Below are 23482 nucleotides of genomic sequence, written 5' to 3' on the forward strand. Positions count from 1 at the left end.
ATTTGTGCTTGAGTTGGAAGTGCCTGGGAGTGACTAAGCTGCCACTAGTGCTGGCCTTAGGACTGCTTAGCAAGAGGTACAGGACACACTGAGTCCAGATGCTGCTTGTTAGGGGTTTGTGAAACTTTGAGAGATTTTAGGAAAGTCCTTAGCGTAAGCCAAGACCAGATGTTTGTATGGAAAAGCTGCTGGAAGTGGCTTGGGTGTGTCTGCAAGTTGGGTAGAGTGGGATCTCAGGGAATCACCAGGGTGGAGGGAATTATGTTAGCTAGTTTGGTGGAGACTCAGACTTGGCACCGCCTGAGTGTGCAGGCACGGTTGGAGGTGGGCTCAACAAAGAATAGTGGCTACTGCTGGCACTTCTGTCTGGAAGAAAGCTGTCCCTCCAGTCCTCACTCTGAAGCCAGACAATTAAGTTCCTCCCTGTTTGTCCCTAGTGCCTTTTGGGCTGTTGCCCCAGTGGTGGAGCTCAGAGCAAATGAGTCTGTCAGTGAGTAAATCCCTGCACAAGCCCTTTAATAGGAATTTCTGGGACTCCAGCCGACCTCTGTCTCACTTAGCCAGAATTTCCACTGGTTTTCACAGCCAGAGGTTGTGAGGACTTCACTTCCTGGCACTGGAACCCTGCACTGGGTAGCCTGGTGTGGAGCTGGGACCCCTTGCTCCTCAGGGAGTACCTCCACAGCCGAAATATTCATCCCAATTTTTAACTGCCACATATGGGTGTGGGACTGGCCTGTTTCACGTCTCTGCCCTTCCTACCAGTCTTGAGGTGGTTTCTTTTGTATATCCTTGGTTATAGGACTTCTGTCCAGCTAGATTTCAGGCAATTCTCAATGACGGTTTTTCTGTTCTTTAGTTGTAATGTTAAGGTGGTGGTGGGAGGAAGTGACCTACTCCACCATCTTGACCAGAATCTAATCACTCCAATTTAAATAGAAATTTCTGGGCTGAAATTTTATAGATTTGAAAGTAAATAGACAATGTTACCCGGGAAAGGCACCTATTGAACTGCAGATGTCCTTAGAGTACACTATATATCCAGACCACAGTTAATATTAAATGATGAGACCAAAATATGGGTTCTATTTTAAGCTGTTCAAGTTCAACATGAAATCGCCCTTTATTCAGAATAAATATGGCATTCATGAAAGATGAAATACACAAGGTGCCAAAGGGTTGTGAATCCCTCCCAGTGTGAGGCAGAGTGGTCAATGTTTGATTTTCACTACCTCTTCCCTCCTTCCAGCTAACAGAACTCTACCTCAACTCTGACTTTAGTTTCCCACCCTTTCCTGTAATAATATTGTACAGTCTACCGTTTGTGCTTTATGAGGTACCAGAATTTTAAAATAACCATTTATTTTAAAGAGCGATTTTCAGATATTCCATTACAAGTTCTCTGAAACCTAATCATTGCTTCCCTTGTATTCCAGTTGGAATACTGGCTTTGGTACATGGGTGGGGAAATAAAGGGAAATGTGTTACTTTTATTTGAGAAACCATATTCCTCCATGATTTGATAATTTTTTTTTTACAATTAATGTCTGAATAGTTTAATTATTATTCTCCTGTCTAAGTTTTAAATTTGAGTCCCCAAAAGTCTCTATGCTTTCACAATGTTATTGAAATACGTAAATGCTAGGAACTGTGCTAGAGCTGACTTATATGATCAAATTGGGTTGCTGTGGAAATCTTAAGGACAATTCTGCGCTAAAAATCAGTTCAGTGTAAATATTTAATTGATTTTAAACAAATGCCAAAATTCAAGTAGGTGATTTCTCTTTTCCTGTCTGACAAAAAACAAGCTAGTTTTGTCATCATTTAAGCATATCTTAAATTTGTAATGTAAATATTTAAGAACCTCAGTATTTGGAGCTAGCATACAGGTAACACTGCCTGCATTAATATCTTTCAAGATTAAATACAATCATTTAAATCCATTCCAGCCCTTTGACTTAACTTTTTACTCTCTTTCTTCACCTTTTAAATTTTTTCTCATTGGTTTAAATATTGCTTTAATAAACAGAACTGCTTCATACGTCTAAGTGATTCTTTTATTTCAAAGATAATATCAAGTTTGAACTTTATTGTTCCAAACTTTCATACATGTATGTGTATGTGTGTTTTCTCTAAGCTGCGAGCTGGTCCATTTGATGAGTTCCAGATCGCTACCATGCTAAAGGAAATTTTGAAAGGTCTGGACTATCTGCATTCAGAAAAGAAAATTCACCGAGATATAAAAGGTATACAAAAGTCTAATATGAGCCTGAGAAAAATAGATGCATTCTGAAGAAGCTGAGGTTCTTTTCACTTTTTGTTTCTGTCTGTTTGTTTGTTTGTTTTTCCCTCCGTAGCTGCCAATGTCTTGCTGTCAGAACAAGGAGATGTTAAACTTGCTGACTTTGGGGTTGCTGGCCAGCTGACAGATACACAAATTAAAAGAAATACCTTTGTGGGAACACCGTTTTGGATGGCTCCTGAAGTTATTCAACAGTCGGCTTATGACTCAAAAGTAAAGCCTTACCTGCATAAACTGTTTGTTTGTTTGTTTGTTTTGAAAAAAACTTTTGTTTTTAATAAGTTTTCTGTAACATACTATCCAATTCTGCCTTAATTTTCCTTCCTTTTAAATTATTTCTAAAGCTAGAGTTATGTCAAATGTTGCTGCTAAAGTATTAAGTTCCCCTTGATGCTGGTAAATTCAGACCCTATTCCCTTCAATTTCCTTCTATCCCACTTGGAATAATATCCAAAGTCCTTACTATCACATACCTGGCTCACTAGGATCTGTCCCATCTGCCTTGGCAGCTTTATCTCCTATCACTCTCCTCTACATTTTATCTGCTTCAGTCACGGTGGCCTTATTGCTGTTCCACAGACATAGCAAGTACACTGTGGCCTCAAGACCTTTGCACTTGTCCTTCCCTCTATCTGGAATAACCTTCATCCCAATCACGTCTCTGCTTTAAACATTACCTACTCAGAGTAGTCTTCCCTAGACATCTTGTATAAATTTGCAGCCCCTTGACCCCATCATTTATTATTTCCTTATCCTGAGTTATTTTCTTCACAGAACTTAGCAACATCAGACATCGTATTATTTATTTATCTTTCTCTTCTACTAGAACATAAGCCCCTGGCGAGCAGGGATTTTTGTGTGGTTTATTCACCACCTGAATCCTTAGTGCCTAGAATGTGGTACTTGGCACAAAGTAGGGAATTTGATAATTTTTTAATTAAATGAATTTTATTAATAAAACATTTATTAACTTCACATTTCTTGAGATACTTTAATATTGTATGACCATTAGATTCCACAGGCTATTTTGTGGCAGTATGTTGGAATGGAATTTCAAAGTAATTTTTTTTCTTTCTTTTACTTTAGGCCGACATTTGGTCATTGGGAATTACTGCTATTGAACTAGCCAAGGGAGAGCCACCTAACTCAGATATGCATCCAATGAGAGTTCTGTTTCTTATTCCAAAAAACAATCCTCCAACTCTTGTTGGAGACTTTACTAAGTCCTTCAAGGAGTTTATTGATGCTTGCCTGAACAAAGATCCATCATTTGTGAGTATATATTCCTATCACTACTGTTATTTATTATTACATCTACATAGAACAAATGTTGGGTTTCCCCCCCCCCCCTCAACATTGAGGAATACAATGCATGTGAAAATTGTCTAAGATCCATCCAGGAACCTTGTTTTTCCCTCTATATTGCTAATTTTGTTCAGATCTTAACAAGATCCTTACTTCTTTTTCTCCTTTCCCTCTGTCTTTTTCTGTTTTTCATGGCCCCTAGCTTCTTCCTTATTCTATTGATCATTTTCTATTTTAGGGGGAAAGAAATTTGAGAAATAAAATTCATTTATCAGGATATCATCATTAAAGTATATGTGTAACTAACTATTCACAGTGATTTTTATTCAACTATGTTTTTACTTTTTGTGAAAAGTTATGTTTGCATTTCACTATTTTTAAATTAATGTTTAGAAATTCCAACATGAAGTTGTATTCTTTTCCTGAAGTCCAGTGAGCTCCACTCATTTACCTGGCAAATTTGATTCCAATTGTTTTACTGCTTTTAAAATAAAGCTGCCTGACTTTTGGTGAGATTGTAAATGGGTGCAGCTGGTATGGAAAACAGAATGGAACTTCTTCAAAAAATTAAAAATAGAACTACTTTAGGACTGAACAGTTCCACTTCTGAGTATTTATCTGAAGAAATCTAAAACACTAATTCAAAAAGATATATACACCCCCATGTTCATCGTTGCATTATTTACAATAGCCAAGATATGGAAGCAACCTAAATACCTATCAATAGACTATTTGATAAAGAAGATGTAGTACATATATACAATGGGATATTATTAGGCCATAAAAGAGAATGAAATCATAACCATTTGTAACAACGTGGTTGGACCTGGCGGGTATTATGCTAAGTGAAAAAAGTCAGACAGAGCAAGACAGATACAATGCGATTTCACTTATATGTAGAATCTAAAGAATAAAATTAATGAACAAATAAAACAGAAACAGACTCAGAGATACAGAGAACAAATTGACGGTTGCAGAATGAGAGGGAGCATGGGAGGCTGGGTGAGAAAGATGAAGTGGGATTAAGAAGTACAGATTGGAGAGACATCATCAAAATGGCGGCGTGAGGTGAGCCTCTGTGAATCTCCCCTGGAATTTACAACTAATCGAACAACTATAACTCCACAAAGGACTCCCTGCACAGCAGACAGGCAAGACGAATAGGCCCAATACTGAATTGACCTAAAGGTGGGCAAATCGCACGAACGGGGGAGGAGGGAAGGGAGAAGTCCAGAGACGGAGCTGAGCAGGCGCAGGACGCAGACCTAGCTCAGTGCTCTGAGCTCGCTGCATCCCGGAACTACCGCAGCTGTGGGAGGGGGAAGAACTCGGAATGCTAGGGCTCCGTTTATGGCCCACAAGGCAGAATAGTAGCAGTGTCAGATCAAAATAACAGAATATTTGCTGTTCTGAGCACTGTGGGCCGCAGACACAGATTCGCAGTCAAACTAGTTCCGGCAAATGGGAGGGAGCTGTGGAAGCAGGACCGGCAGTGGTGGTGGTGGCCGCCATTGCTCTGGGCCACCTCTCACAACTCACCCCACCCCTGGCCCCACCTATCTGGGCAGATCCCTGCAGGAGTAAACAGAACTATTGAACATACGGGCTCTGAATCTGGTGAAGGAAGAGCTTTGGAACTTCAGAAGATCTCGGAATACCTACACGGACACTGTGCGCTGTGACCTAGGTGAACTATTAACAGAGGAGAAGCCCGTCTCCCAAGGAATACCACATTGGGTGAGAAGATGGAATAGTGCAGAGAAAACATAGCACTACTGTGTGAGAAAGAAAAAATGGAGACAGAGAGAAAATAAAACATTCTACCAACAAGTACTGGAAAACAATAGAAAGACCTCTTCCTATCAACCTGCTTCAGAAGCCACTCCTGTAAATGTCTAGGAAGAGAAATAATAAATCAGTAATTGCCATGAATAACCAAGGCAAAAAGACAGCTCAGAAGGAAAGTGAAAAGTCTCCAGAAAAGGAATTTAAAGATAAGGAAATATGTGACTTAAATGACAGAGAATTCAAGATTGCAGTTCTGAAAAAACTCAACGATATGCAAGAAAACACAGAAAGGCAGTTAAATGAACTCAGAAACACAATCAAAGAAAAACATGAGCATTTTACGAAAGAGATTGAAATTTTAAAAAGAACCAAATAGAATTTCTGGAGATTAAGAACTCAATAGAAGAAATTAAGAATGAAATAACCAGCTTAGGTAGTAGAGTTGACCAGATGGAGGAAAGAATCAGTGACATCGAAGATAGAAACCTGGAAATGACACAGATGGAAGAAGAAAGAGACTTGAGACTTAAAAGAAATGAAAGAACTCTACAAGAACTTTCTGACTCCATCAGAAAGAGCAATATAAGAATAATGGGCATACCAGAAGGAGAAGAAAGAGAAGGAACAGAGAATATACTCAAACAAATTGTCGATGAGAACTTCCCAAACTTGTGGACAGAACTGGATCCTCGAATCCAAGAAGCAAATAGAACACCTAGTTACCTCAATCCCAACAGGCCTTCTCCAAGGCATATTGTATTGAAGCTGTCTAAAATCAACGACAAAGAAAGGATCCGCAAGGCAGCCAGGGAAAAGAAGACGGTAACCTACAAAGGAAAGCCCATTAGATTATCATCAGATTTTTCAGCAGAAACTCTACAAGCCAGGAGGCATTAGAACCAAATATTCAAACTATTGAAAGAGAGAAATTATGAGCCAAGAATAATATATCCAGCAAAGATATCCTTTAGATATGAAGGAGGAATAAAGACCTTTCCAGACATACAGAAGCTGAGGGAATTTTCTAATACACGACCTGCACTACAAGAAATACTAAAGGAGGCTATTCGACCACCATCAACAGGGACAATTTGTGGCAACCAAAACATAAAAAGGGGGAGAGTAAAGGCCTGAACCGGAATATGGGAATGGAGAAAGTAAGCGTGCTGAAGAAAATGGAATACTCTAAATATCAAACTTTCTTTTACATAAACTTAAGGGTAACCACTCAAAAAAATCCAGAACTGAAATATATACTGTAATAAAAGAAGAAACAGAGGGAAACATCATAGAATACCACCACACAGAAATAATAGACAACAACAAAAAGGCAAAGAAACAATGGAGACACAGCCTTACCAGAAAACTAAAGATAGAATGACAGGAAATCCTCACATATCAATAATCACCCTAAATGTAAATGGACTGAACTCACCAATAAAAAGGCACAGAGTAGCAGATTGGATCAAAAAACTAAACCCAACCATATGCTGTCTCCAAGAGACACATCTCAGCTACAAGGACAAGCATAGACTCAAAGTGAAAGGGTGGAAATTGACACTCCAAGCAAATGGTACCCAGAGAAAATCAGGTGTAGCCATAATGATATCAGATGAAACAGACTTCAGGGTGAAAAAGATAACAAGAGACAAAGATGGACATTTCATAATGGTAAAGGGGACTATACAACAAGAAGACATAACAGTCATCAATATTTATGCCCCCAATCAGGGAGCACCGAAATATACCAAGCAACTACTAACAGAATTAAAGGGAGAAATTGACGAAAACACAATCATACTAGGAGACTTAAATACATCATTGACAGCTATGGATAGATCATCCAAACAGAAAATAAATAACGCAATAGCAGCCCTAAGTGACACATTAGATGAAATGGACATAATTGACATATATAGAGCACTTTATCCTAAAACTTCAGACTATACATTTTTTTCTAGTGTACATGGAACATTCTCAAGGATAGACCATATATTGGGACATAAAATCAGCCTCAGCAAATTTCAGAAGATTGAAATCATACCATGCATATTCTCTGATCACAAGGCTTTGAAATTGATATCAACTGCAAAAAGAAAGCGGGAAAAACACAAATACATGGAGATTAAACAACATACTTGTAAAGAACGACTGGGTCAAAGAAGAAATTAGAGGAGAGATCAAAAGACACATAGAAACAAATGACAATGAAAATACATCCTACCAAAATTTTTGGGATGCAGCGAAAGCAGTTTTAAGAGGGAAATTTATCTCATTGCAGGCGTATCTCAAGAAACAAGAAAACTCCCAAATAAATAACCTCATGTTACACCTTAAAGAATAGAAAAAGAAGAACAAGTAAAACCCAAGGTTAGCAGAAGAATGGAAATAACAAAAATTAGAGCAGAACTAAATGAAATAGATAACAAAAAGACAATAGAAAAAATAATGTGGCAAATAGCTGGTTCTTTGAAAAGATTAACAAAATTGACAAACTCTTGGCCAAACTCACTAAGATAAAAAGATAGAAGACACTAATTAACAAAATCAGAAATGAAAAAGGGGAAGTTATCACGGACAGCACAGAAATACAAAGGATCATCCAAGAATACTATGAAGGACTATATGTCACCAAATTCAATAACCTAGAAGAAATGGACAAGTTCTTACATACATATATCCTTCCAAGGCTGAACAATGAAGAACTGGAAAATCTAAACAGACCGATCGCCAGTAACGAAATTGAATCAGGCATCCAAAACCTTCCCAAAAGCAAAAGTCCGGGACCGGGTGGCTTCACTAGTGAATTCTACCAAATCTTCAAAGATGATCTAATACCGATCCTGCTCAAACTTTTCCAAAAAATTGAAGAAGAGACAGTACTCCCTAACTCATTTTATGAGACCAACATTAACCTGATACCAAAACCTGGTAAGGACAACACAAAAAAGAAAACTACAGACCAATATCTCTGATGAATACAGATGCAAAAATCCTAAACAAAATTCTAGCAAATCGAATACAACAATGCATTAAAAAGATTATTCATCACGACCAAGTGGGGTTCATCCTCGGGCACAAGGATGGTTCAACATCCAAATCCATCAATGTGATACATCACATAAACAAAATAAAGGACAAAAATCATATGATTATATCAATTGATGCAGAAAAGCATTTGACAAGATACAACATCCATTTATGATTAAAACACTTAATAAAATAGGTATAGAAGGAAAATACCTTAACATAATAAAGGCCATATATGACAAGCCCTCTGCTAATCTCATAATTAATGGAGAAAACTGAAGCCCTTTGCTCTACGTTCAGGAACACGACAGGGATGTCCCCTATCACCTCTGCTTTTCAACATAGTGTTAAAGTCCTTGCCAGAGCAATCAGGCAAGAGAAAGAAATAAAAGGCATCCAAATTGGGAATGAAGAAGTTAAATTATCACTCTTGCAGATGACATGATGCTATATATAGAAAACCCTAAAGACTCCACCAAAAAGCTATTAGAAACAATCAACTAATACAGTAAAGTTGCTGGCTACAAAATCAACGTACAAAAGTCCATTGCATTCCTATATACTAACAATGAAATCTCAGAAAAAGAAATACAAAAAACAATTCCTTTTGCAATGGCAGCAAAAAGAATAAAATACCTAGGAATAAACTTAACCAAGGATGTGAAGGACCTATATGATGAAAACTATAAGACATTTTTTAAAGAAATTGAAGAAGACACAAAGAAATGGAAAAACATTCCGTGCTCATGGATTGGAAGAATCAACATAGTTAAAATGCCCATATTACCCAAAGCAACATACAGATTTAATGCAATCCCCAACAAAATCCCAATGGCATTTTTTAAAGAAATAGAACAAAAAAATCATCAGATTTCTTTGGAACCACAAACGACCCCGAATAGCCAAAGCAATCTTAAGAAAAAAGAACAATACTGGAGGTATCACACTTCCTGACTTTGGTTTGTACTACAGGGCTACAATAATCAAAACAGCATGGTATTGGCAGAAAAACAGACACATAGACCAATGGAATAGAATTGAGAACCCAAAAATAAAACCACATAAATATGGACAGATAATTTTTGACAAAGAAGCAAAAAACATACAATGGAGAAAAGACAGCCTCTTCAATAAATGGTGCTGGGAGAATTGGATAGCCACATGCAAAAGAATGAAACTGGACTGCTATCTGTCACCATGTACCAAAATTAATTCAAAATGGATCAAAGACTTAAGCATAAGACCTGACACAATAAACTGCATAGAAGAAAACATAGGTACTAAACTTATGGACCTTGGGTTCAAAGAGCATTTTATGAATTTGACTCCAAAGGCAATGGAAGTAAAAGCTAAAATAAACGAATGGGACTATATGAAACTTAAAAGCTTCTGCACAGCAAAAGAAACCATCGACAAAATAAAGAGGCAACCAACTGAATGGGAGAAGATTTTTGCAAACAGTGCCTCCGATAAGGGGCTAGTATCCAGAATATACAAGGAACTCATGCAACTCAACAAAAAAACAAACAATCCAATTGAAAAATGGGCAGACGACCTGAAGAGACATTTCTCCAAAGAGGACATACAAATGACAAACAGACATATGAAAAAAATGCTCAACATCACTAATCATCAGAGAAATGCAAATAAAAGCTACAATGAGATATCACCTCACCCCAGTCAGAATGGCTATCATCATCAAGACAAATAGTCACAAGTGTTGGAGACGCTGTGGAGAAAAAGGAACCCTTATACACTGCTGGTGGGAATGCAGATTGGTGCAGCCTCTATGGAAGGCAGTGTGGAGGTTCCTCAAAAAATTACGAATAGAATTACCATATGACCCAGCAATCCTCTCCTGGGTATCTACCCAAAAATCTGAAAACATTTATCCATAAAGACATGTGTGCTCCAATGTTCATTGCAGCTTTGTTTACGGTGGCCAAGACATGGAAACAACCAAAATGTCCTTCGATAGATGAATGGATAAAGAAGTTGTGGTATATATACACAATGGAATACTATTCGCAGTAAGAAAAGATGATATAGGAACATTTGTGACAACATGGATGGATCTTAGAGTATAATGCTAAGCGAAATAATTCAAACAGGAAAAGCAGAGAACCATATGATTTCACTGATATGTGGTATATAAACCAAAAACAACAAAAGAACAAGACAAACAAATGAGAAACAAAAACTCCTAGACACAGACAATAGTTTAGTGGTTACCAGAGGGTAATGGGGGTGGAGGGTGGGAGATGAGGGTAAGGGGGAACAAATATATGGTGACGGAAGAAGAACTGACTCTGGGTGGTGAACACACAATGGGATTTGTAGATGATGTAATACAGAGTTGTACACTTGAAATCTATGTAATTTTACTAACAATTGTCACCCCAATAAATTTAAAAAAAAAGTACTGATTGGAAGTTACAGAATAGTCATGGTGATTTAATGTACAACATAGGGAATATAGTCAATAATATAGTAATAACTCTATATAGTGCCAAGTGGGTACTAGAGTTATCAGGGGATCACTTCTTAAATTATATAAGTGTCTAACAAATATGCTGTCCATCTGAAACTAATATAAAATAATGCTAAATATCAACTGTAATTGAAAAATAAAATAAAGCTGCCTGATGACTTCTAGAAACTAGAAATATGCAAGAATTGTCTAAATTTGATGTTACTATTTTTAAGTTAATAATGAATATTCTGATATTAATAAAATAATAGGAGGGAAATATCCCCTACAGCACCTGGTATTTGTATTTAGATGCAGTATAAATTAATCTTGGGATCATACAATGTGTTCAGCTAATAACAAAATTACAGCCTTACTAGTTTTCACCATTTTTTCAATTTGCAATAACTATAATAAAAGTATTTTAAAGCACTATTTTGAAATGTTTTTCAATGTTTACTTTATTTTCAAAATCCTCCCATGTGTTTCTCTGCTTTTGAGAAGGCCAGTTTGCTGGTAGGTAGGCCACCTTTTGCCCATTGGGCTTTAACAAACTGTTAACCAAAGCAGTGAAATTAATTTGATTGCCTTGAGCCAGTTAAAAATAGAATTAGCTATTGTCCTATAGCATTTTAGTTGTCCTCATGTATACAGACATGCTTTTATACTTTTCAATTTAAAAACTGAAATAATTTCTTACCACCATAGTCTAGAAACATTCATGCATACTTCATTTTTTCCTTAGCGTCCTACAGCTAAAGAACTTCTGAAACACAAATTCATTGTAAAAAATTCAAAGAAGACTTCTTATCTGACTGAACTGATAGATCGATTTAAGAGATGGAAGGCAGAAGGACACAGTGATGATGAATCTGATTCTGAGGGCTCTGATTCGTATGTACAAATTATTTAATTTTTATTTAGATAGCCTGTTGTAATATTGTATATCCTTAAACTATGATTCAGTATGCTTTCTCTAGCATAAAATATAATCTATATTCTAAAGTTTCACTTTAGAAACTATGAAGATCTTTTAAAATCACAATCTGTGGAGTACAATGAATTTGAAAACATGTTTTTCTTAGAAGTGAATTGCTGTAGTTTTAAATGGTCTCAGTCTATCCCCTAGTGGATAAATGAGTATATTACAAAATTTTAGAACAAGATTTGATTAAAGGTGTCCTATTAGTTTGCTCAAAATGATAAGGGGCTATATTTTCTCATACTTTGTTGGCAACCTGCAAAATCCCTCTGGAGAACTGAACGGCAGGCCTTTCCTACCTCTTGGCCATGGACCAAACCATGATCAGACTGGTACATTTAAATACAGTAAGTCTTCACTTAATGTTGTCAATAGGTTTTTGGAAACTAATGTTAAGGAAAATGTCTTACAACAAAACCAATTTTTCCATACGTTAATCAATAGAAACAAGAGTTAAGTTCCTAAGACATATTTCTGGTCACAAAAACATCACTAAACTTCTAAATAAAGCATTGAAATAAATGTGAGCTGTACATACATTTAAGAAAGATGAATACAAACAATTCAGATAATGATTTTCCAATCGGATTACTCCAGTTCAGGGTCTGGGGTGACCAGAGCTTCTCCCAGCAGCATAGGGTACAAGGCAGGACCCTCCCTGGAAAAGACACCCTTCCCTTGCAGGGAACATCACACACACCCACACTCACTCAGACTGGGACAATTCAGACACACCAAGTCAGCTCACATGCACATCTTTGGGATGTGGGAGGACACTAGAGGACCCAGGGAAAACCCACACAGGCATGCAGAGAACGTGCAAATTACACACAGATAGTTGCCCTGGCCAAGAATCAATTTTTTGTTTTCCTCATCAACATTATAATGAAATGACATTATTTGAGGACCTGCTGTGTTTATTTATATATGATTTGTACCCCCTAAAAAGTTGCACTGCTTTTTAACTGCAGCATTTGTATTAACATTTTAGCTTCTAAGTCTATCACTTCATTTATACCGTTTCCCCGAAAATAAGACCTACCCATACAATCAGCTCTAATGCGTCTTTTGGAGCAAAAATTAATATAAGACCCTGTCTTATATTATATAAGACCCCATCTTATAGTAAAATAAGACCTGGTTGTCTGGCTAGGTCTTATATTCGGGGAAATGTACTAGAGAAGTCTGTAGGCTATACCAGAATTTACTCCTCCACTGGTTGAAATACTCTCAGAGTCATGCATTTATGAGAAATTGCCCAACTTTTGAATGGCATAAAAAATACCAGGATAGTTTTTGTACCCTGTTCTAATGGTTGTTGGCCTTAGCTGCCCATGAGAGTTGCCCATGAAACCGTAAAAACAAAAAATCACAGCCCACACTACAGGTGAAGCTGATCCAGTCAGTGGGGGAGGGTTAAGTACAGGGTTTTATATATGGTAAGAGGTCTCCACATGTGATCGTGATGCATACTTAACAGTTTAGAACCACTGCTACTCTTCAGTAAAATGTAGTATCTACCTGAAACTGAGATCAAATACTTTTTTATACTCATTTTTTTGTGTGTGCATTGGGACAGCTTTCTCTTCAGGGTTTGACGGCATTGATTGGTATTCTCACCAAGCTTAATAATTTAGGAACTTACAGAAATATCTTTGGCAATCTTTTTAGGGAATCCACTAGCAGGGAAAATAATACTCATCCTGAATGGAGCTTTACCACCGTGCGAAAGAAGCCTGATCCAAAGAAACTGCAAAATGGGGCTGTATGTACATAAAGATGATCACTTCCTCTTGACAGATTTCTTCAAACTTAGTGAGATTTTGATGGGCAAAATTGTTGGAATGTAATAACCCTAAATTCCTGTCTACCTCACTGTGTCTATAGTATGCTTCATTTGCCATTAGTTTTGAGCTAATTTAGAAAAGGGTCACAGAAGTCATTTGTGTAGCCATTGGTATTATTTTTAAATGCATTTTACCTAGAGATACATAAATCTAGTGGAATCATGGATATTTATCCTAATCCTGAAGTTAGAAACCTTCTGGATGATGGATAGAAATTAGTGATGAGAAGAAAGCATGGAGACTTGCTTATATTGGACCTTTTGGGGGAGGATTCAAATTAATGCATATTTACTATAGAATAAGTAAGAAAAATATGAATGATTATTTTAATTTCATGTATATAATCAAAATAATTTGTTCAAAGGAGCAAGAACTTGTGCAAACCCTGAGCTGTTTGTCTATGATAATCACACCTGCATTTGCTGAAGTAAGTACAGATTCAACAGCACTGGACATGTATTTTAAGAAGAATAGTAATTTTAAATGTTTTAGCTATTGATCTTTCTCAGCTTAAACAGCAGGATGAGAATAATGCTAGCAGGAATCAGGCAATTGAAGAACTTGAGAAAAGTATTGCTGTGGCTGAAGCCGCCTGTCCTGGCATCACAGATAAAATGGTGAAGAAATTAATTGAAAAATTTCAAAAGTAAGCTTGAAATGTCATTTTTAAACATTATTTTGAGGGGGATGGCATGTTAGCTCAGTTGGTTAGAGCATTGTGCTAATAACACCAAGGTTGCCGGTTCAATCCCCACATGGGCCACTGTGAGCTGTGCCCTCCTTAAAAAAAAATTATTTTGACATTTTCGGTTGGATATTAATTTATGACCCAATATAATTACTTTGATTCAGTCATTTCAGTTATTCTTAACAAAGTCATTTCTCAATAGTTGTGTGCTTGAAAACTGTTTTGTCAGTTGCCCATAATAAACATCATTAGCTTTTGGAATTACTATATTCAGGCATTACAAAATAATTTTCCATTGAATGAAATGGCCTGCTATTTTTTTTCTTTACCCTGTATAGACAAAAGGTCATGGAGCATATTGTTATTTGGGCCCTTGTAAACACCATTTAGGAATGCTTTCATTTTTGCTACTACTCTCATGACACCACTATTTACATAGTTTCCAGTGCTAAAGTTCGTAAGTTTAACCCCCATAAAAACAAATTTAAAGATAGGATGTTGTGTAGAGGATCTCAGTGAAGACTATAAAAGGTCCTTATGTTTTAGTTTCTATACTCTCTTTAATTGTTGGTTTAATTTTGTTCACATTCAATAAAATTCTTACATTTAATTTTAAAAATATCTTTTTTAAACAAGACTTTGTTATGCTTACACAAACATACATAAAACTCCTTAACTCAAGCAAGTTATAAAGCAATACTAATTTAGCCTTAATTCCATTACTCATATATTGCTTCTTGGTGCATCCTTACATTTCTTTGTATTTGTGATGCCACTGGCATCAAGTGGAAACAAACTATATAGCCTATAAAAGCACACACTCTCATAGATCTTTCTATCTGATAAAGCCTACTTGTACTCATAAACTAAAGCCCCTCTTAAAATCCCTTAGATTTTAATGGAAAACTCCCCTCTCTTCCAATTTGCAAACAAATCAATTGGAAAGAGATTTTTAAACCTTTTTGTATTTTTACTGCCTACATGATTGGATTCAATAGAAAGGATTTAGTTTGCTGAATCAGTTCTTTCATTGCAGAGTTCATACAGCTAAGAAATATAAACATGCATAGTTATATATCAATTAAAGTTTTTCTTAAATTTATAGGTGTTCAGCAGATGAATCCCCCTAAGAAACTTCTTCTTATTGGCTTCTATTTCATATGGACCCAGAGAAACCCACCAAAGTTACTTCAGGCTTAACAATGCTTAACTCATGAGCTCCATGTGCCTTTTGAATCTTTGCAACATTGAAGATTTGGAAGAATCTATTCAACTATTTTGTGATGGTGTTTATCATTTTATATTTTAAAGAGATTATTTTGTAAGGGATAACTTTTAATACTATACTTTCATCTGTATTCTAGTAAAGGTTAAGATACAGTTTTGCTTTTAGGTATCATTATTAGTTAAGTTACTAGGATGAATACTTTCCATGTTTTGATCTTTAGTTAAATGTACACTGATGAAACATACAGGTCTTTCAAAGTCATCCTAAATATTCAACTTTTATAAATCATCAAGCCTCATAAAGCATTTTTTAACAAAAGTATATTCTAAAAATGACTATTGGTGGAGAGGTGGAAACAAGTCATGCCTTCTTAAAATAGAAGTTTTTAATAAGCTCTTGGAAATGAAACCTGGAAAAGTATTGATCCTTCTACCAACTTGGTATGATATTCCAGGCAGCTCGATGACGACCACATTTGAGAGCCCTGTGTTTGATGTATTTATAGGCAGTATGCAGCAACAGAGGTACCTCTTGGTGTACAGTATTTACTTTCTCTTTTAGAAGAGGCAATTAACCCTTATTTAATATGGTTGAGAATTGAAAACAATACCAATTAGCCAAGGATTTTTTTTTTTTTTTTGTAATACTGTAGGAATTAGACAGGCTTCATTTTTAAAATCTTCAACTCAAATAGCATATAACATGCTTGGATTTGGGGAGCTTAAAAAAAGCTAATCATGTGATTAAATACCTGATCAACGGGTATGAATATAACTTACACCAGGATATTTTTGTCATGGTAGTAAAATGTCATATAAACTATTTATACATTTTTGTTCTTCCTAATTATCTGGTACATAATTATCATTTTTTCATTTTTGAAAGGGTATTTAAATAAGCATTTTCTAGTTCAAATGAAAATAACCACAGTACAGGATGATTTCTGTCCATACAAAGGTAAGTTAGACTGTACTGTTAATTTTCAGTTATATTTATGGTACTGTTATGTGGGTAATACCTTTTTCTTTTAAGCCCAGTAGCATTATTGATACTAGTTTTGATAGTCAGTGCTTTATTGTTTGGAACTGCACAATTTGGTTTTTGCACAAAAGTCATTTTTTTAAAATCTGAATAATTGCCAAATATTAGAAGGAAGATAGTCTTCAAGTAAAGAATGCAATTTTTAGCCAAAGTGGCCATTACCTCCTCGTTGTTTGTAATAATATAGACAATTGAATAAGTTATTGTCCTGTCATATGCCAAGAAAATTCTTTTCATTGGTGCCTATACTGTAACAATTACTTTTAACGCATTGTATTTTGAAGTAATGGTTCAGTTAAAAATTTCACCTATGTAACTGAAACTAATTACAGTTTATAATCTGTAGAGGTCAGGAAATAATTTTGCAACTCATATTATGAATTAAATGAATATTTTTGTAAAAGCAACACATTTATAAATTGATTATTTGAAACTTGACAACACAACTGCATCATACATAGAAATTGTAGTGCTTATTCATTATAGTTATTAGTTCTGTAAATTGTTCCTAGGTGAAGCATACACCAGCGTTTGGAGGGTACAAAAGGTTAAAAATAAATATTTAAATTCTATGGTCCTCAATGTTTGTGTTCTTGAGGAATGTATGGTGTGGTATTTTAATTGTTTCAAATTATTTCTCCTTTGCCCTTTAATTTATTGTTGGAAGTTTAACATCAATGTTTCCATTGGAAACTAAAAGATATTCTTCATATTTTATTAAGCATAGATTATAGCTACAGTAAACATGTGTCCTGATTTCTGCCTCCTGTCCTGACAAAATTATTGAGTCTTCGTTCACTCAAAAATGTCCTAGATTTGACAATCAATTATATATTCACCCTGATTATAGTTTTATTAGGAAATGTTATAAAGATTTGAATCCTGTAGTTCTCTGGGGAAAACAGATTTTACAAAGACTTCCAGAAATTGAGATGAGAAACAGCATATAAGCCTAAATGAATTTGAGTTTCTCCTAGAAAAAAAGGTCAAAGATGAACTTAATACAGCTTTGAGGATCTATAGGATTAATATATAGATGATTGGGCTTCAATATATTCTTATTATTAAATAGCTATTCTAGACTTGTAAGTTACTGGATATGATTCCAGGAGCAGGAAAGGAAGTGCTAGAATGTGGGAAAGGGACAGAGGGAGGTATATTAAAAGGGATTTTTCCAATGTAAAGACTAGGAGAGTAAGGAAATTATTCCATCCATCTTTTCTCCATTAAGTCATACACACACACACACACACACACGGCTTGCTTATACATTGTGCCATTTCTTTGAAATTAGTACCTAACTTTATATTGTAAATATGTTATACTTAACGTTAAAATCAATAAAAAGACATTCTTAAATAGAATGCTATACCTTCCAGGGGAAATAATAGAGAAATTCTGAATGGATCAAGAATAGAATTTGGTTCATTAACTCATTCTGTTTTTAGTACTATCTTTTTCTTTTCAGTTACTCCAATTCTACCATTTCTCACCTGCCTCCCTCCTTTTCTTTGTTCTCTAACTGTCCCTTCCCTTAGTAACAGGCTAGAACCAATTATTTCTGAAACTGATTAAAACAAAAGGAAGATCATGCTTACAACTTATTTTTTAAATAAATGGATTTCCATCACCCTTTATTAAAATACTATTCATCTCATTTCCTTGCCTACATGCATGCAAGATATAGCAAAAAAAAATACTTGCAGGTAAGATAAACAAACCAACATGTTAGCTTTTGACTTTCACTACATATAATAGATAGTTAAGAATAGAGAAGAACTCAATTATAGTATCCTCAGCAGGGATATATCTGACTTTAGAAATTGATTAATTCATGAATTTCTATGGTTTACATTTCTGCCAAATCCTAGATAAATTATAAATTTGTGTTCTGTTAAGAGAATTATGCCACCATCTTGTTCCTGACTTTTAAGAGGGCTGTGTTCCCCCTAACATACGTTATAAAAATTGAAGTCCTTAACATATAATAGGACTGTGTTTACTGGGCTCTTCACAGATAATGAGAACTGAAACCTTTAGTCATAGTATTGTTTAAGAACAAAAGGACCAACACAGTCATGATCTACTAAATTACTAAATGACATCAGAAGCCAATTCTATATGCCCACCCATACTGTCACCATTCTTCAGTGTTAAGGAACCCAACCTTCATTTATATTATCTCTATGGGGAAATGTATAATCAACATGAGAAACACCCACCTCACCCTGCCACAGTGCTGGTGAGGAGAGGGCATGTTCCAGAGTCCCTTCAGAGGGAATACAGGAGCGGAGCCTGAGGAACAGGGCAACAGTTGGATCTTTAATAAGCTAGGTGCTTCAACTTTGAAGATTCCCTTAACCAATGAATAGGAACTAAGAAAATGGTTTATGCAGAAGGTTCCTTCTTTTTACCTAGGTTGGTAGCAGACCCGGCCCAGAAATGTTCACTCTTAAGCTAAAAAGTAATTACATGGTTTTAGCAAAGTCCTATCTTCAGCAGTTGGTATATTGAAAGAAACATTTTCATCTTGTTCATCTAGCTGTAGACTCCCAGAAGACAAGTGGATTCTGGCCATGGGTGATCTCATTCCTTTGCCATACAAAGAGTAATAGTCTGGTTTAAGAATCTCTGATTCAGAATCACTGGATTCACTAGCTACATGCTTTTCTGCTGCTCCCTGATCCATTAAGAACTGCTGGAAACTACTGCTCTGCAAACATATATGTAAATAGGTCAGCTTTACGACTCAGAGCAGGACAAGGCCCTAAAGGTCTAAATTCTGACCCGAAAGGAAAACGGATAGTTTTCATGTCTGATTGGCTCTGAGACCGTTTAGGGGTTTGCTCTTGAAGGTTATGTGCCAATGTATCTCCTAAATTAGGGTCTTTTTCTAGATCTTCATTGATGTTGCTCCTATCACTAGTCCTGGCCATAGCTTCTTGGAGTTCTTGAAAGTCTTGCTGAAAGCTGTTCATTCTGATATTCCTAGGGGTTCTTTTGGCTGGCTTCACAGCAGTGGGCTCTAGAGAGTTGTCTGGCCTTTCCCTTTCCTCTGCCATGATTGGAGACAGTCTGGGCACCTGGGGTGGTTTGTCCACATAAAAAAAGACTTGGGGAGGCATATCAACCTGCTGACCAGTACAAGGAATATAGGGCACATCTGTGTATGCCAGCCACCTTGCTGGACTCACTTTGCTTGTAAGGCCAGAAGATGTGCTCATGTAATTGTCAGCAAACTTACAGCTTGTTTGGAAGAAGCTTAGAGGACTCCTTGCCTCAATGTAGTCTCTGGTATCAGTGTCAGGATCAGGGTCAGTGTTAAAGACAGGGTCAGTATAAATAAAAGGGAAAGAGGAACTGCTTTGGGACTGATGTAAAGATGTGGGATCTGCCTCTGGTTTGGAATGCTCCAGCTCAGCTGCAAACATCATCTCCACTGCCGAGTTTCTCCTCCTACTGTCTAGCACAGGTTCAGATGTGTGAACTCCATTCACATTTCGGTAGTACCCAGTGTCATGTGCTAGTCTCAATTCCACCTTGAGAAAAAGGACATGTTGGTGAAAGAAGGAAAAAAACCATTTGGTTGAGGTGGGGTCAGGGATCTAAATTAGTCTTGAGTTTTGCGAAGGTGGTTTTTCACAAAGTTATTTCAATCCATGTACCATTCTATGCTTAATAAATGTATACAGAAAGGGTAATAACTTGCACCACATCCCAATCGATGTCTAAAAAATGCACATGATACTATCCTTTCTCAATACCATCCCACTCCCAGCCTCTGAGTTCTCTATACTTCACCCAGCAATGTACTTCAAGCAGTATGGTTTACTAGCTATATCAGTGAGCCAGGAGTTCTGACTTCTGGTCCTGGCTTTGCCTTTGACTTGCTGTGTGACCTAAGACAAGTCTCCTAACTTCCCCGCTCCAGCCTCCTCCCTATTTTCTGTAAAATGGTAAGGAGGAGGGCTATAAATGGCATGAGAGGAACATATGAAGACATGAGTTTATGAACCCTATAATTAATTTTTTTTTTGGTGAGAGCAAAAAATAACTAACATGGTTCATACTATAAAACTCAAATGAAGCCATCATTTTACAAATCCAGGAGAATAGCACTTTGTTCTTAAATTAAGTTACAAAATTATACAGCAAAAGTACTTTAAAACCTTAACCCAACATCTTATAACTTCTGAGCCATAAGATTTTTATAGGTAAAAAAACAGCTTTTATTTTTAGAAATACAAAGCCATAGAAATTCATTTGGCTATGCATTTTGCAAGATGTTACCATTACAGGTTGCAAGTTAAAGATGTGCCAGATCCTTCCAGTCTGTAAGGTACATACCAGTGGTAGTATACTAAAAGGTCTTCTGATGGCTGGAAAGATTGAGCTGATAGACCTCCGCAGGAGGCTAACCTACTTGAACCTAGTAACCTTTTCACACACTGGGTGATTCTGGCAGAATCAATTCTTGTAAGCATTTGAAATGACACATTACTCTCATCTAAAGAAAAAGGCATTTTCAGAAACCTTACTTGTTTTGACACATCAGAGAGGAGGTCTGGTGAGGACCTGCACTGTCGTTCACGGTACTGAGATGGATAATGTTTCCTGAAATTCCCAAATGGAGAAGAAATTGAAATGGTCTTTATGTGAATGCAGGATACATATAAATCTCTAAATTCAACTTAAAATCAACATGAGAGAGAGAAACAAAACCATTTACCTTTCAAATGGCAAGCTCTTCAACCTCCCTTTTTCCCCATAATCCAAAAGTTGCCTTTGGGTTCTTCCACTATTATAAGCACAAGATAAACATTAATGCTAGTCATAAGCCAGTAGTCTACTAAAACCCAAAAGCCTCATTTATTGTTAAAATCAAGAGTCTGCAATGACTGACATATGTCATGAATCTTTGACCATCACATTAATGATAATACCCACTTACCTAATCATCAGGCATGGAGCAACCTTAACTACTTAGAACCCAGACATTTTTATTTTTTTTTAAAGCCCCTTGAAAGATTTAAAATTCTGGCCTTGAAAATTAATATACTTTACAGGTATTTTCCCTACCTCCAAATTTACACATGATTTCTAATGAGGCTATTTATCTGGTTTCCCAACCCATGACAGAAGAAAAACAGGTAACTAAACAGTAGAAGAGGGTTGTTTCAGTAAGATACACACTAGCAAAAATAGGCAGCTGACTGCTCAGAGAAACACAAGAGCCAAAAGAAATCACAAGAATAATAAAACCCCAAAAATCTGGGCCATTTATCACTGAGATGCAGGCTCTGACATGCCTCCCCCACCCTGAGGTCATCACTGCACTACAGCTGCCTATAAAGGATAATAAGTGATGTTTGTAATTAGTTAAGCCATTAAGGAAAAGGCAATATATGCCCTGTATCATCTGTTTAAGAAGGTAGGAACTTATAGAATACATTTTGGAAAGATTCCATCAAAAATATGTATGTTTCAAAAAAATCTCAGTTCTTACTGGGGCAGGCTTCCACTATTTAAAAAATCCCTCATGGGAAGCATTCAGTTAGAATATTTTCATCTTAGAAAATAGTTTTTGAAAGCTTCTTCCAAACAATTCCTAGGCTGGTTTCTTTAAATAAAAACAAGATCTTACTTAGACCTTGCTTCCATTCCTCCAAGGCATTACCTGTCATAAGGAGCGTCTACTGCAATATTGCTCAATCTTTTTATGTCCCTTGGCCCCTCTAGTGCTTTCTCATACTATCTTTCACCTAATCACCACCAAAAGGATGTTGTTGAGCTTTCTTTTCCATGGCTTGCATGTAAGTTGCATATAAGGAAAACAATAAGTTTATTGAATATGTGTTTTCAAACTACATGTTTCCTCATCCTTGCAGAGATTCTGATCAAACCCCTTAAGTAGGGTGTTCCCCTCCCCTTTTCTCCCATTTAGAAAATAATGACTTAATGTGTCACACAGAATAAGCAGTAAAGGGTATCATGCTTTAATTGATTGAGATAGATTCTTTATTGCTTCTAGAATTCAAGCTCCTCCTACTGCCTTCCATGGTATTGAAAATAAGTTGTGTGTATGGTTTGCCTATGTGCAATATTTAATTACCTATAGCGGAAACTAGAACGCTTGCTGCAGAGTAGGGTTTTGGGCTTTGATTTGGGCTCTTCAGAGAGTCTGAAAAAAGCATGGTACTCCACACAAGTCTTCCAGAAAGCCTTGCAGGCATCTCGGCTGGCCATGGTGAACTCCAAGGTATCCTTGCACAACACCTGTATAAACCAATTTCCATCAAGCAAACATCCTTCAAGAATATCAAAGAACTTCAAATCCCAATGCCTTCCAAACTATTGGTCCAGGTGCCCAGGCAGCTTCTGGTTTTACACTTGGCTCTCTATAGGTTTCACACCTACTGAAACCAAATGATTGGCAATCTTCCGAGGAACAGACAGGGCCACTGCTCAAAAACAGACCCTTCACTAAGAAGTAAATCTTACCTTACACCCCCCCCCTCACCTCAAACACATTTTTTACCCCTCTTCTCTGCCAGAACATTCTTGTGAGGTTGGATATTAGGTTTAAATGAACATCAAAGGGCAACCTGTCAAGGTGACAAGTTATAAATAACCAACAGGAAAGGGGAGGGGGGAGGAGATTTCCTTACAGATCGCCAACTTTATAAGATGATTACACGCACATGAATCTTTAACATACCAGCTAGAAACACTTCTTCCTCTCTGTGCTGCCTTGTTTTATGATGCTCTGCATTGCACATTTAGTACATTTTAATCTGTTCT

The 23482-nt window shown here is 36.5% G+C and overlaps 2 protein-coding genes across 3 annotated transcripts in view; one reads left to right on the plus strand and one right to left on the minus strand.

Moving 5' to 3' along the window:
* Window positions 1-17258, plus strand: part of STK26 (serine/threonine kinase 26) — a 64135-nt gene extending 46877 nt beyond the window's left edge. Inside the window, exons 5-12 of one of the 2 annotated variants that reach the window (XM_019719511.2) lie at window positions 2138-2246; window positions 2358-2515; window positions 3389-3574; window positions 11641-11789; window positions 13549-13642; window positions 14089-14151; window positions 14234-14370; window positions 15518-17258. In XM_019719511.2, coding sequence (XP_019575070.1) covers window positions 2138-2246; window positions 2358-2515; window positions 3389-3574; window positions 11641-11789; window positions 13549-13642; window positions 14089-14151; window positions 14234-14370; window positions 15518-15542 — 921 coding nt within the window. In that variant the 3' untranslated portion in view covers window positions 15543-17258. The remainder of the gene's footprint in view (window positions 1-2137; window positions 2247-2357; window positions 2516-3388; window positions 3575-11640; window positions 11790-13548; window positions 13643-14088; window positions 14152-14233; window positions 14371-15517) is intronic. The other variant, XM_019719512.2, reaches the window with a different exon arrangement.
* A 548-nt stretch (window positions 17259-17806) lies between these two features.
* Window positions 17807-23482, minus strand: part of FRMD7 (FERM domain containing 7) — a 46065-nt gene continuing 40389 nt past the window's right edge. Inside the window, 5 exon segments of the mRNA XM_074323318.1 lie at window positions 17807-19373; window positions 19375-20220; window positions 21220-21295; window positions 21411-21479; window positions 22794-22957. Coding sequence (XP_074179419.1) covers window positions 19134-19373; window positions 19375-20220; window positions 21220-21295; window positions 21411-21479; window positions 22794-22957 — 1395 coding nt within the window. The 3' untranslated portion in view covers window positions 17807-19133.

This window comes from Rhinolophus sinicus, chromosome X (genome assembly GCF_036562045.2).
Source record: "Rhinolophus sinicus isolate RSC01 chromosome X, ASM3656204v1, whole genome shotgun sequence".
In the NCBI taxonomy this organism is placed as follows: Eukaryota; Metazoa; Chordata; class Mammalia; order Chiroptera; family Rhinolophidae; genus Rhinolophus; species Rhinolophus sinicus.